Source organism: Urocampus carinirostris, chromosome 2 (assembly GCF_059441175.1).
Source record: "Urocampus carinirostris isolate Australia breed hairy pipefish chromosome 2, RoL_Ucar_1.0, whole genome shotgun sequence".
NCBI lineage: Eukaryota > Metazoa > Chordata > Actinopteri > Syngnathiformes > Syngnathidae > Urocampus > Urocampus carinirostris.
In genome coordinates this window covers 29,409,325-29,424,150 of record NC_142350.1, presented here as the reverse complement: position 1 = coordinate 29,424,150, position 14,826 = coordinate 29,409,325, and the positions used below count along the sequence as shown (strand labels likewise).

General features: G+C 36.5%; 1 protein-coding gene and 1 long non-coding RNA gene across 4 annotated transcripts in view; one reads left to right on the top strand and one right to left on the bottom strand.

The window, feature by feature from the left end:
• scgn (secretagogin, EF-hand calcium binding protein) overlaps window positions 1-4,680 on the top strand; it is a 20,176-nt gene extending 15,496 nt beyond the window's left edge. The window contains exons 8-11 of the mRNA XM_088326163.1: window positions 1,975-2,020; window positions 2,125-2,184; window positions 3,821-3,889; window positions 3,980-4,680. Of these exons, the coding sequence (XP_088182289.1) occupies window positions 1,975-2,020; window positions 2,125-2,184; window positions 3,821-3,889; window positions 3,980-4,102 (298 nt within the window). The 3' untranslated portion in view covers window positions 4,103-4,680. The remainder of the gene's footprint in view (window positions 1-1,974; window positions 2,021-2,124; window positions 2,185-3,820; window positions 3,890-3,979) is intronic.
• Window positions 2,650-14,826, bottom strand: LOC148371616 (uncharacterized). 3 transcript variants are annotated; one of them, XR_015849474.1, is made up of 3 exons: window positions 14,727-14,826; window positions 10,062-10,226; window positions 2,650-2,681 (listed from the first exon to the last, which is right to left on the bottom strand). It is a non-coding gene; the product is annotated as an uncharacterized LOC148371616 (long non-coding RNA). The 3 variants fall into 3 exon arrangements; XR_015849475.1 differs by lacking the exon at window positions 14,727-14,826 and adding an exon at window positions 14,145-14,281; XR_015849476.1 differs by lacking the exon at window positions 14,727-14,826 and adding an exon at window positions 10,427-10,528.

Genomic DNA, 14,826 nt, shown 5'->3' with positions numbered 1-14,826 from the left:
TGTAGGTCGAGAAATTTGTTTTTATTTTCCATAGCGTGTGCCTCCCTTAGAGGGAGCTGACAAAATCTTTCTACTCTGATACCCAAGGAAAACAAAAGGCTTGCGAGAAACTTGGCAATAAGATAAAAAATGGCAAGATTTGTTCACTTTGAGTCTCTATAGTTTGTATTCTTTCTTGAGCTTTTCAGCACGTTTTCAGTTGCACTACACAATTCCGTGTGACCTAGTGGTTGAATTATACACTCAGTCCCTTTAAGAAAAAAAACTATATTTTTATTTTTTTATAATTTATTACTCATGTGTAAACACATAGATGAAACAAAAAAAGCCTGATGTTTAGCTAGTTGGTCCTGAATATTTTAGATTAAACAAAGGCGATAAATAATAAAAACAATGCATTGAATACAATAAATGGAGGACCTTGTTAAAAGTCATGCAAGCAAAAACATTGTAAGAATCGGTAAAAAACAACTAGCTTTGATTGTAGAATTTTGCGGCGTAAACCCTAAAATAGATTAAATATGAAGTTCCTATTTTATTTATATTACTATTAATTTTATTTTTATTGCATTTTAACCTATTGTGTGTGTCTGTAGACAGGGCCAGAGTGGGCCTTTTTATCAGCCCAAAGCCGCCCAATTAGCTATGGAGGAGGAATTTGAATGAATGGACTAGCAGCGAGCTCTTATGATGCATTTTGGATTGGGAAGAAATTCAGGTATATGTTAATAAGTTTTAATTCAAAGGACATCACTAATATTGAGCAGTCACGAGCACCTTTAAGAGAGAAAGGGAGAAAAGTGGAAGAAAGAAAGAGAACGAATGAGAGAAAGAGAGCAAGAAACTAGGAGAAAAAGAGAAAGATAAAACGAGAATAAGACCCAGGAAAAGACAGAAGACGAGAGAGAGAGTGAGAGAAAAAGAGGGAAAGAGAAATAATAATAAAGAGCAAGAGAATAAGAGAAAGAAATACAGAAAGAGACAGAAGGAGGGAGAATGGGAGCGAGAGACGGAGAGAAAGAGAGTGATCAAACAAAAGTGAGACAGAGAAAGGGGGAGAATGGGAGAGAGAGAGGGTAGGGAGAGAGAGATGCAGAGAAAAAGGGGAAAGGAAGAGGGGGGAGAGAAAGAGTGAAAAAGAGAGAGAGAAAAGGGAGAGGGAGAGGAAGGGGGAACAAAAGCAACAGACAGAAAAGAAACGGAGAGGATGAGGGAGCGACTTGTTCCTTCCCCTTCAAAGAGCTGGCTCATATAACCGTTTTGTCTGCGAATGAACTACTGACACATGCTCCAGGTCCCTTGTGACAGGCCAGACCCAACGCGCACAATGCAAGTGTGACTTTGCGGTCAAAATCTTGCACGTTTCGCTTGTAGGATAGAAAGAAAGGCACTGAATGAGAAGCAATCCTGGAGTGGATTTCAGATTGCATTTGAGAGATTATGGCACGCGCTCTACACAAGTCGCTCTTCTCTCAGGCTAAGACGCTGAGATTCCCAGCGGCTCCGTTCGGGACTGCAACATGATGCTTGCACACATCTCGCGCCACTGGTGGAGTAATACATTTGTTGGAGTTTTGTCTTCACATGACACCACGTCAAATCTAACCAGTTCACCGGCATCTCTGTGGGGGTCTCTGTCACCCGAAATCTCCAACTACGTTAACAAATATATATGCTAAAAACTAGCTATATACAGATATGGACTAAAAAAAACGAAATGCTTATTGAGGCCTAATATAGGAAAAGTTGGTAATGCAATTGCTCAATCCTTGTCATGAGAACCAAAATTCAGGTTGAAGGAAGTAATCAAAAAGTATGTGTGATATAGAGGTTTGTGTATTCTTGATTAAGCATGATGTGAGCTTTCTTCCTGAATTTTAATTTGAACATTTACATTGGCCTACACATGCAAATGAAGAACTTTTAAAACATTTAATGAACTGCTTGTTTTGGTATTATATTTTCCTCTAACAGGATCCTGGCTCTAGAAGAGAATTTTTTGCTCCAGTTCCAGTTGGACGTATGTTTTGATCCATTTAAATATGACACATATGGATAAAGTCGTTACTTTAACTGCTCCTGTTAGAACAAATGAAAGTACTTGTAAATGTTTACATTGTACAGGCTGGCAGTAAAGTGGAGAGGAAGCGAGATTTCGAGAAGATATTTGCTCATTACGATGTCGTGAGTATTGTTTGGTTTCAAATATGCCAATAACATTTTGAAGTGATCATTAAAGCTCATGGTGCAACGCCCGCTTTTCCATGCGGCCGCAAGTGTTTCCATTTCTCCTCCAACGTGACTTTTTATTGATACAGCAACCTCCATTTTAAATATTAATGAGTTCCATTCTAAATGTAAAACACTATGCGCAGTCAGCGGTCAGAAACTATTTAATGAAATAAAACACCCATTGGGTTGCCAGTTCACAGCGTGACCTAATGAGGTAATAGGCTACCTTAACAGCATCCATACAGTACATCGTTTTATTCTAGAGCACTAAAATGCGAACTGAAGTGATAACCACCACATCTAAATTATTGATCTTGTTTAGTCTCGAGCAAAATTTGATCATCAGAGTGGTTTTGGAGCACATTTTCTGAAATGTTTGTTAGACGACAAACTCACCTCACTTTAATAAAACTCGATGCCTTTTTTGCTTTCTGTATCATTTTGGAGACCTTGTAAATAGGAGAAAACGAAGTAGATGTAAATTAGAGGACATCAAAATTCAGTAGTTGCAATCAGTTATATTAGAACAAAAAAATCATTCTGATTTGTGATTAATTGTATTATACAAAACTTAAAAAGTAGGCTTCAAAACAAATTTTACACAAAAAGTAAGTTGTCTACTTCAGTGTTTTTCAAACATGGTTTAATGCAAGTACTCTAAGGAGTACCTGACATTATGACATATACTGTCAAATTACAAAAAAATAAAGAATCCAGTCACATTTTCTCATTATTTTTCTTATTTCACAATACTTTTTCATTCGTACTGTTTTTTGTTTTTAAATAAAAAATAGTAAATTTGTTAGATATGCCAGAGGTCCAAACAATGTTTTTCCAAAGATAAAGACACAGGAAAACTATATTTTGTTTTGTAAAAAATATAAAAAATAATATTTAAAAATAGGCAAAACTACCCCCATCTGCCATTTTAGCCCCCCTTTTTTACCTGTTATTATTTGTATTATAGTCGAAAAGTTAAGATATACTTCTAATACAAGTAATATTGTATTGAAAATTGGCGACATTACTCTTCCTGCCTTACCAAGCTCCCACCCCTTTGCCTTCTGCCAAATGAATGCAAAACTGCTCTATTTAGATTTTTATTCAAAAATATATATTTTTTAAATGTTGTTTTTTTCCTTTACTTTGTGAATATATCATATTTGACAATAAAGTTAAAGTAGAATTATGAACACATTATTTTCTGTGTGAATCCTTAAAAAAGCATTGGTTGGGGGAAGTGGGATATTTGTAAGAAATATTTTGCCAAGAAAAGCTGAAACTCACTTCTTTACTTTCTAAGAATATATAGTCCTACATTCCTGTACCGCTATGTGGTAACAGAACGTAGATGTACAATGTACATTCAAATAATAAAAAACTGTGAAGAAATAAAATTGCTAGAGCAGGTTCAAATTGTTTCTTTAAGCAAAGTGATGTATTAGATGTAGATTCATTTGTGGTTTTAATCATTGTACAGATCTTGCAATACTGTTTCAAAGCCTGCGTTGGTCATTTTGCATTGCATGTATGTGCTCTATAATACAAAGAAAATGTTTGCTAATAATTAGATCCCTCGCCTTCTCAGAACAAGACCGGAGCATTGGAGGGAGTAGAGGTGGATGGCTTTGTTAAAGATATGATGGAACTAGCCAGGGTAAGCAGTTAGAACTCATCCTATTATCAACGGAGTGAGGTATACAAATGACAATGTACTACAATTCCATTGCTTTTATGTCATTCTTAGCCCAACCTGACGGGTCCCGACCTGGACAAGCTGCGAGCAGTTTTGTTGCGTCACTGTGACGTCAACAAAGATGGCAAGATTCAGAAAAACGAGCTTGCACTGTGCTTGGGAGTGAAACCTTAGCTGCACTGCCAACTTAGATTTCAAAGCATGAATGTAATCTATAGTGGATGCAGATCATTTGAATCCTGTGTAATCTGGAAGTGTTTCTTTCACAGACTATGATGTAAAAAAAACATCGTGAATAGAGTAATTGAAAACGGGGTATTGTGTTGGGCAAATGAAACTTCATGAAGCACTTGTGATTTTTGTTTTCCGCTTGCCCCTCTGGAGGGCACTAATGGTCTAGTTGCGGCGAACATGTGATTTCATTTATTTCGAGAGGGGGAAAAAGTATTTCATGAAGCTTCATTTGCGTCCCTTGTGTATCGTGCATGTTATAGGATAAATTAAATCTTATGAAATGGAAACGTATGGTTTAAAGGAAAGTTTAGCTGTGGAATTCATCATCCCCACAAAATAAAAAAAATAATTAAAAAATGAGTATGGCACATGTCGCTTAACACAAATTTAGAAAAGGAAATATTGCATCTATTGGTTGCTATGGCCAAATGCATATTGTGACCAGCTTTTATGTGTTTTGTGATATTTGATATATCCATTTGCATTATTTAGTGCATACAATAAAAGCATAAAACTAATATGCAGTGTATATGTCGTACTGCCTTCCTGCACACACGTATCATTATTTGAAATTCCCATCGATACATAATGGTGGTATAGGTGACAAATATTAGAGCACTCTAGTGATATTATTTAGTTCCATTTAGTGTCGTAACCCAACAGTATTGAATTTAATGGAACTTAGACCCAAATCTCAGATATAATTGCTCATAAATAAGCATTCAATTCCAATTTGAGGGAAAAAAAACAACAACCAACCATCACATGCAGAATTCCAACCAATATTGGACCAGATATTATAGGTATCGGACAATACTCTGGCCTGAAATGTTGACATTGTATCAGAAGTGAAAATACATTACCCAGACCCCCCTAACATTTAGGATTAACTTTATGCATTTTATGTTGAATAGACCCTTACAAAGAGCACGTCTTTGTCCGGGAAAAGTTGAACATTGAACAATCGCTTCTAAGCGATCATAAAGTACATGGTGAGTGTAAGCAGTTAACTTGTTTATTTTGGCCTAATGGGGGAGGTAATGGTATGGACCAAAAAGCTTTGAGTGCCTTTCCTTTTATCCACACACTTCTGCCTGTGATGATGTTGAATGAAATATAATGTAGGCCTTTTTTAGTTCTATTACATAGGGCCTATTTGAACAAGATTGTGGGGCCAAATAAAACTAAGTGCCGCTATCAAAAACATTCTTTGGTTGTGTAGAGATAACGTCAAATTGTCCGTGTATATATGTGTGTGCGCGTGTATGTGTGTTTTAGAGTGCTAAGCGGCTGCCTAACAGATGCACGAGAACAAACACGTTCCCAGCTTCTGTTGGGCAGAAATGCTTATGTGCACTTGCCATTGGAGACGGCAACTGGAACACTAATGAACACTAAAAGGTGCAGGTTGGATGCTGAGCTTCGTCTGTTGTTGGTCAGACAGATGGCGCCTCTTATTATTTTGGTATTTGAAAAGATGCTAATGCTGAATGAGCCAACAATGGAGCATGGCATGGCACATTTGCAACAGTTTTTGAGGAAAACAAAAATCGATATCCTTTTCTAAGGCCTCTCCAAAAATTGACACGTTTATCCTGGAGTACCAGGTATACCATGTTCATTACATTGTTATCAATGACAATAAAGGCTAGTATAACTCTTAAATTCAAATCCTAAAGTACCTTGAGCCAGACAGCCTTCAGTCAGTAGGTCTTGATGCAATGAATCAGACAACATTGGCTACCAAATTCCACCAGCTAATTGGACACAGTTTATACATAATCAATTGGAAATTACAAAGGTCTAAAACTCAACATTAAGGGAGCTTTTAATGAATTTATGATGTCTTTACAGTGCTTCACTGGATGTTTAAAGCAACTTTGTGCTATATTTAAAGGCCTAACAATATCTCCCTTTTTCTAACTAGCACTTTGAACACTGAGATGCCTGGCAGACACAATTTTATGTCCCACGACTTGTTCCCTAAGATATGACTACTAAATGTGTGACAATTAATATTAAAATAAAAATAAATTGAGTTTAATCAGACACTGAAAAATGGGGCAGTGTTGTATTGGGTTTAGAGAAATCCCTAGTTATTGTGAAGTTATTATGAAATCTACTGTCCGTTTCGTTTGTGTTTCATTTATTAAAAAAAAGTGATTTGGTCAATTTCGACTCATCTTTATTTATGTAGCATAGTACATAGTTACAGTTACAAAGTGAAGTAAAATTATTTTTTAAAATGTGATCATACAGTAAAGAGGGAAAATCCAATAACATTTATAAAAGGTAATTTCGAATAAATTATTATTGGCGTTATCATAAAGTCACCAAACATGTTTCGCTACTTTCCCTCACTTAACTATATAACAGAGATAAGTCATTCTTTAGCATTAGCCTTTCTTCTCGGGTGCTTCTTGTAAATGTCAATTCGTGTAGAATTCACTTTGCTCAGCGACAACCGAGTTAAGAAGCCAGCCAACAAAACAACCTGGATTTAATGAGAATATTCCTTCATTTTTAGGTCTATTGCTTGGTGTTGAACCCTCCCTTAATACTATCCTACACAATTCTGCTCTCTAGTGGCGAAATTAAACTATGCAGGGCTTTTTTGTTAGTTCCTTTCAATGCATAAAATATTGTGTGCAAGCAAAAATTAAGACATTTGTCTGTCTATTATTTGTTGCAATTTATCACATTTTGATAATAGCAAACAAATGTTTTCCTCAAGAAAAAGAAATACAATTTCAACAAATCAAGAATAATATGTATAAAATGTGGGTATTGGTTGCCCAAGTTTAATCGCTACAATACGTTTTCTGCTTACACCCTGAATTCGAAAAAATGGTGTATTTACACCGTTCTAATGTTTGCAATTTACCTGCATATCCATCACTTGTCCATGTTAATAAAGACCATGGTTTCAAGTTTGCAGGGACACACGTCCCCTCCAAATTCCTTCCTTGTATGTCCTCTCCTCTTTATTTACTTTTTTCGTCTTTCCCCTGAAAGGTTGCTGGCTGAGTAAACAACAAATAAGACCGACGCAGTAAATTGTGGGCCCTAAAGTCTCGCTGTGACGCACCTGGGGCCTGCGTTTCTGCGTCTCTCCTTGGTGAGCCCCAACACAGACACCCTGGAAATGCTAGAATTCAGGACACAGCTTGAGCGGACCTGAGAGTTATGCCACAAAGAAATGGCAATGTAAGGACCCCCCAGGTCATTAGTTACCTTGGTCACAACCAAGCATAGGAGCTATGAGGATCAGGCAATGAGTTAAGTGGAAGAGATATACCTGGGAGCCGAGACTCAAATTCATTACCAAATTTTCTGCGCTATATGGTGCATCCGATTATAAGGTGGACCCCAAAAAAATTAATCTTTAGTGATATTTCTTTTCATATTTATGGAATTAAAACTACAGTAAGGGCTAGGGTTTCATTAAAAATTTTAAAAGTACTGCATTTGTGCATTGATTGAAGAGTCGGAATAGATTACTGAGGGTGGCCGGATCGATTTTAATATCGATATCATTGATACTGAACGAGAAATTGGATTGACCAATATTATTGTTTTAAGATCAGCACTATTATAACTATCACTATAATAATGTCAGTGTGTCTGAATCTTTTACATTAGGGCAGCACAATTTTGGGAAAAAAACCTAATTGCGATTTTTCAGACTAGAACTGCAATTTTGATGTGATTTTTTTTTTAAATGTGCATTTTCTGTGCTAGTTTAACTATTTTTGTGAGTACTTAACCCTTTGATGCATGACCTACCAGTACAAACATTCTTCCATGTGTGGATTTGATAATTAGTGGGGGAAAAAGAGAATCATGTCATAAACAAGTTCTATGAGGAATACCTAGAATATGACAATATAACTGTTTTTTATTCTTGAAGATTTTGAAGAATAACAACCCATGGGGCCATTTTCTATCCCATTTATTATCCCACGTATGCATTCAGGGGTAACCAGTCAAACCTAGACATACCCTTAGAAAATGTATGAGATATTTTTTTAGATTGTGATCAAATTTTACCGGGACCAGGTAAGGCTTCATGGTATTGTCCCAACTGCTTTCCAGCTAGGATGCCCATGCTACACTCATCTTGCATGTGATTGCATAACATAATTCAGGGAAGAATACAAAAAACTTCTATTTCTGTGTGTTCCAACTTAGATTATTATTGTTATGGGGTTAAATTTAGGTCAATAGCACCCTCTTCTAGTGAACTGTGTCAGGGTTGCTGTCCATAAATCCATGAAATAACCAAGGTGTTATACGATTACACAATGGCACTACATCACATTGCAATGTCGATTACATTACAAACGTGCAGCCCTATTATAAATACATTATAACTTTGAAATCCGTTCCAATTGTGGTTACACTGTTGCTGCACTACTGACTTTATTTTCAAAACATTGGGCAGTGAAAGGTACAGTATTTTACAGACTGTAAGGCGCACCTGATTGTAAGCTGCACCATCAAAAATACCCCCATGTGAAAGATATTTTTTCATATATAAACTAAGGCACGTGAGATTCACAACTAGGATGAAATTATTAATTTTTAAGTGTTTACTGTATGTTGAAGCATTTAATTGTAAGTATGCATTGCCAAATGTATTTACCGTATTTCTGGCTCTATAAGGGGCGCACTGGATTATAGGGAATAGTTTTGATTGTGGCAAATTTGGATATTTTGGATGTGCCTTATAGTCTGGAAAATACAGTACCGGTAATTTAGTGGTCTTAATGCCATTGTTATACAGCAAGGGTGACCAAACTTTTGAGAAGATGGGCCAGATTTGGCCAGCTAAAAACGTGTGAGAGCAGACCATTCAGCCTGGCATCTTTTTAACAGTCTTTAATAAATTCACCACCCAGGAAAGGTTTGCAGTGCTTGGCGATCAGACCTCATAGCCCGCCTTTGTAGCATTTTCATTTGACTTGCAGGGTCTCGTGAAAAAGCGCTTGTGCAGTTAAAGCAGCTTCCAGTTGCTTCACCTTTTCAAAGTGGTCACTTCCAGTTAGATTTGTGTAGTCAGCATGTTTCGTCTGGCAGTCCCCTTTGGGTTAGGGTTTATATTATTTTTCTCTGGGCAAATTAAGCAGACGCAATTGTTTCGGATTTTCGTAAAAGAATAATCCAATTTCTACTTGTCCTGGAAGCAGCAACCCTCACAGTAAACCTTCCTTTTTTTTTTTTTACATTCGACATGTCAGAAATGGGGTAGGCCAAAATTCACATAGAAAGCCAAGGGGAGGTGGACAAAGGGCTACTGCCATCATCATCTGGTGAAATGTTGATTTATTCAATTTATTTTTCTGAACACATTTATTCAAAACTACCGTCAACATTACTGGCAGGCCACATATTATTGATTTTAACATCTGGTAACGTGAATAAAAATATTGTGATAATGAAATAAGACCTAATTGCCCTTTCATGTGACTTTCGTATTCTAAGTGGTCTACGGACTGGGATCCAGCTCTCTTCTCGCCGCAATCCGGGTTTGATTCTCGATGAAATCCAATATTATGAAATTGAGAACAATTGTCCATGACCGTAGCGGCCTGTGGTTAGGATTTGATCCCGTTTGATCCCTGTTGCTGTATGGTAACGCATTTCCAATTTTGTCCACATATCAGGCTAAGTGGATTATAAGGCCTACGTTTAGGTTTCTAAGCAATTCGCGTTTTTTAGGTGTGCCTTATGATCTGGAAAATATGAAACATATTTTTTTCTTCTCAGGTTTCCTACCTGGAACTTGAGTGTCCGTGAAGTGATCCAATCCATGATTGAATGTTTCCATTAAGTTTTAAAAATAATTTATATGCTGTATCTGTTATTCTAAAAAATACTTTTAAAATAGAGTAATTACCTCAAATACTTAAGATTTCTTTTAGTATGTTGTCGCCTCCAAGTGGTAACCAGATGTTCGGTGTTCTGGTCAAGGAAGTGAACACAAACAACTCCATGGCTAGGAAGCTGGCCAAGCGTGGCCGCTGCCGGACGCACTATAAGCCCTCGACAGGGTGTCCTGCGCCTGCCAGAAAGGACCAACTTTAGTGATTCATGGGTCACAAAAGATTTAACATTTACAACTTTTTCCAAAGAACGCAATTTAATATGTAAAAGCTGACATTGCACAGAGGAATATACAGAATGTGTAATATAAAATCCAACTATAATTCGTATGTTTCTTGATATGTACGTAGCTATTCTGATCAAGACAATAGCAGTTACCGCACATCAATTGGGCCGACGGACCAGTCTATGGTGGTGGGAAACTCCGCAATTTTGTAGGTCACTGACCTGACAGTATGTCACACTCAAGTGTTTACTGACCTGAAACATATTGGTCCAAAAAGAAAAAAAACACAGACAAATGGTTATGGTTAGCGTAAGATTAGCAATGTGAACTAATTTTTTGGTTGTTTAGTTCTGGTCTGGTAAAAATATTTTGAGCCATGTGAAGCTACTTCAGCTCACACACTGCTAGTTATGGATTTGTGATTAGATAATAGGTGTTCTCCTTTGCGATTTTGGTTTAGTACCTACCTATTCGTAGAAACACAACATGAGCCACATCCTAGACACGAGCAGAAACTGCTGTTGCAATAATAACAGTACTGTAATAGTAATAATAATAATAATAATATTGCAAAAAAAAAAAAAAAAAAAAGATTAAAAAACTTATATAGGCATGGGGTATACGGTATGTACGCTTTAAGAACCACAGTTCAACTCTTATATATATATGTCAATTTGAAGAGTAGCAAAATAAAATAATTCAGCAAAAAGTTCATTTCTAAATTAACAATATGAATTGTTTTTGTATCCAAATTTACATCTCCCAAAAATCAAATGAATACCAAAATCAGAAGTAAAGCAAACTTCAACTGTATTTTATATTTTGTATCACCCACAACATAACCGTTGCCATGGAGTCCTCTGGATTGTTTCCGCTCATGGACACAGAAGATAAAGCACCAATGAGGGATTCATAAATAAAAAGTCAGTGCATGGAAGACATCATTTTACTACAGCTGAATCCAAGAAGCTCCTCTTTGGATTATAAATTCTGGATTCTCAAACGTGACTGTCACGTGTGCAAGGAGAGGTAATGTTTTCACAGTAGTTTTTTATTTTCTTTTTTTTTCAGATCAGATCAATATTCATAGTTTATTAATATTCGTAGTTTATTTATTTTATCCAATAACTTATCCAGTAATGGTGAAACTATCGTAACCTTGCATAAATAAGGAATGAGGAGTTTAGCTGCTTTTAGATTGTCACCTGGGAAATAAATGGAATTAAATTGATCAATTCACCAAATTAATTGCTAAATTGTAAAATGGAGGTAAGGAAGTGTTTAATTTGATGCAGTGAAAACTGGTGCTGAAAAGAGATGGCTTTAACTGGAAGAACGCTGCAGTGGTTAGCAAGACAGATTTAAAATACGGATCAAAAGCGTTCAACATATTTGTGGTTGGACACAAGCAAAAAAGAGCATTTTTTCACGCATGTTATTTTTGTGTTGAAACCTATTGAAAGGAAGATATTGTTTTCTGAACTTTTTGCACAATATTTTTTTGCAATCAAATTTTCAAAAAATAGATGTTAATAATAAGTTTATTCTGTTTTTAATATTGTATTTCATAGGATGCCAGTTCCTTATTTTGACTATTATTGCACACTGTTTTAGATTCTTTTGACTGTTACATACTTGTCGCTATCAGGCAATCATTTGGAAATTCTTTGATTTTCTCAACCTTTGGTGCTGATCTGCTTTTTTGTAACCTTGATTTAATAAAAAGAAGGTGGCCAGTGAAGGGTCTTATCTGAAGGCTTCTCTCACTGTCCTCCTTGCAAGTTCAAAATCCATTTAAGTGTTCTGTTCTTCTTTTAAGCCGCTTCCAAAGTTTAAACTCAACAGTTAGGTTGGGTCTTTTGTTTTAAAAAAAATAATAATTCAAATCAAAATAGTACAGAATTACGGATGAAACTGGCGATTTCAGTTTTGGCCGTATCGCTCACTTACTTTTAAAAACACATGATATTGTTACTTGGGGGATTTAGTCCTAGTGTTGACTTTGTGACCTAGAAAGGCGATATTTGATACCCAACTTCTGGGCGAGTTCTCACGGGCGGTATTCTCTTGTGTGGGCCGACCACAAGAGAAAGTCGGTCAGACAGGTTGCAAGCAGTCAAAGTTAGTATGGCGCAGGAAATGCCTTTGTTTAATTTTTATTTTTTTTTTAAACGTGTCAAACCTCATTTCAAATTGGCATTTAAACTTTTCCCTGCAGTGAACAGTGTATTTTGTCCGAGTGTGATCATAACATCTGGCGCAGGCTACGGCCTTGGTGGCCCAGATGGCGTCAAGTCGTCATCAGGCCGTATTTCCACGCATCTTCCTTGCATTACGACACTGTTGCCATCTTTTATGCACCGCCCACCTCTGTCACGTATTCACTTGAGCTATTTCACAGAAAGCATGAATGTGCGTATGCAGACTTCCCACTTCATTCTGATATCACACCTACTGTTCCACTGTAAATAAAGCCTTAAAATGTTTATTTTTTGCAGACATACTGTAAATTGGCTATTGGGTAAACCTGGTTAAGTTTATGTGAAGTCACTGATATTATAATACTATATAATATATATAAAATGTTCTAATTATATTTGTAACTTTCTCATTAGTAGGATAAATTCCAGGTCACATTTTGTTAGCTCGCTTATTTTAATTATGTGAGTTTAGATGTGGACAGTAACACTTATGAAAACCCAAGTATTGGCGATATTTGGGTTTTGTAATAAAACTATGGGCTACTCCTTTATGACTTGAATTGTTGTTTGCATATATGAATTATTGGGCATTGAGAATCAAGTGGAGGATTAAGACAGTTACAGTGACCTGCAGGGAGGGGAGGCAGGTGAGTTTTTGCCACACCTGTCGCCATGGAAATGTAATATCAATAAAATATCAAATGCTTTAATCAATAGAGTGTAAAAGTGTTTCACTTAACTTTCAACTTTTAGGACTTTAAAAAAGGCACTGAATTTTCACATTTTATTATAAATATTAATAATACATTTAGTATGTAACCTATCACTGTGCTGTGCGTCCACAGATGCAGAGTGAGGCACGCAATTCTCTTGTCTCATGGATGTGGGCAATAGTAAGACCAAGGATTCTTTTTTGGCTCACACCTCTTCCCTAAACAATAGTTAGCCGGGAAAAAAGATACTTGTTGCATGGACTTTTTTCATAAAGGGAGGATTACCTATCTATTTATGCTATTATTCAAAAGAAGCAGTAAGTAACACATTACTGTACTAAACATCTGGAGATGCAGAGTGAGGCTGGCAAATCTCTTGCCTCGTGGCAGAGAGCGATAGTGAGAACAAGGATTCTGGTTTGGCGCACATCTCATCCCTGAACAATACAACTAGTGATAGTTTTAGCAAGCTAACAGCAAGTTAGGCCGTGTAGTATTCGTTTCCTTGCTGCACGGACTTTTTTCATAATGGAAGATTACCTATCGATGATTTCATTTATAAAGAGCGGTGTATGGACTTCATTTATAAGTTAAAACAATAAAACGTTGTTTTAGCTACAATTTATTTTGCATTTGTACTCTACAGCTCAAATGATAAATCAAATGTAGGTTCATTTATTTGTAAATATAACTGTTCCTCTTCAGAAACAAACCACCCCGCGAGTCCATGGACGGCTACTAATATTAACACTTAGATGCATCAATAATACAAAGTTTTGTGATAATTACGCGGCCCTAAAATTGGAATGGCGGGCAGTTTACCGTTCCACTTGAATTTTAAATAAAGCGTAATTCATTGCCTGGTGGTCTTTTCTACCCTATGGTGTATGACATTAAAAAAAACATTATCCAGTAACTTTTAGGTTACCAAGTAGATTAATAGAGGGAAATATTACCATTAGTTATTCACCGAAGCCTCGTTTGACTCCTGTTGAGCTTATCCAAGACAAATGTTCAAAAATGAGGCGGCAGTCGGCAAACATTTGCCACACGGTGACGTCCAACATTCTTTCACAGATAGGCAAACTGTTTGAGTAGCAAACTATTCGACATACTGTAAAAATCTACTGTACACGCTATTCTGCGTATACAAAGAAAGACCTCCAGTTGATAATACATTGAAATGTCATGGCGTGAACTATATACGGTTGACTTTTTAGTCGTTTATTTTAAGAAACATTCTTCTTAACATTCGATAATATTAATGGAGAAACAAAAATGCTAAAATTCATATCGCATTAAACGAAGCATACCTTCTAACTATTCGGCCCGCCGTGATTTAAGTCATCAATCTAGATTGTGTGCAAAAAAAACGACAGGAAGTGATCTTTCAAAAAAAATGAGAATGCCAGTTTGCAATTGTGAACTCGAAAGAAAATCCAGTCATTACTTTTATGGAACCGAAAATAGTGTCATTATTTATATGATCTGGTTCACAAATGCCTTGTGTACGGTAGTGCAGTGGTTAGCATACTCACATAATATATGAAAGATCCTTAGTTCGAGACCAGGCGGAAACATATGATGGAGAGGAATGAGTGCCACCAGGCTGTACTTGCCCAAGGACATGGTTCCCTT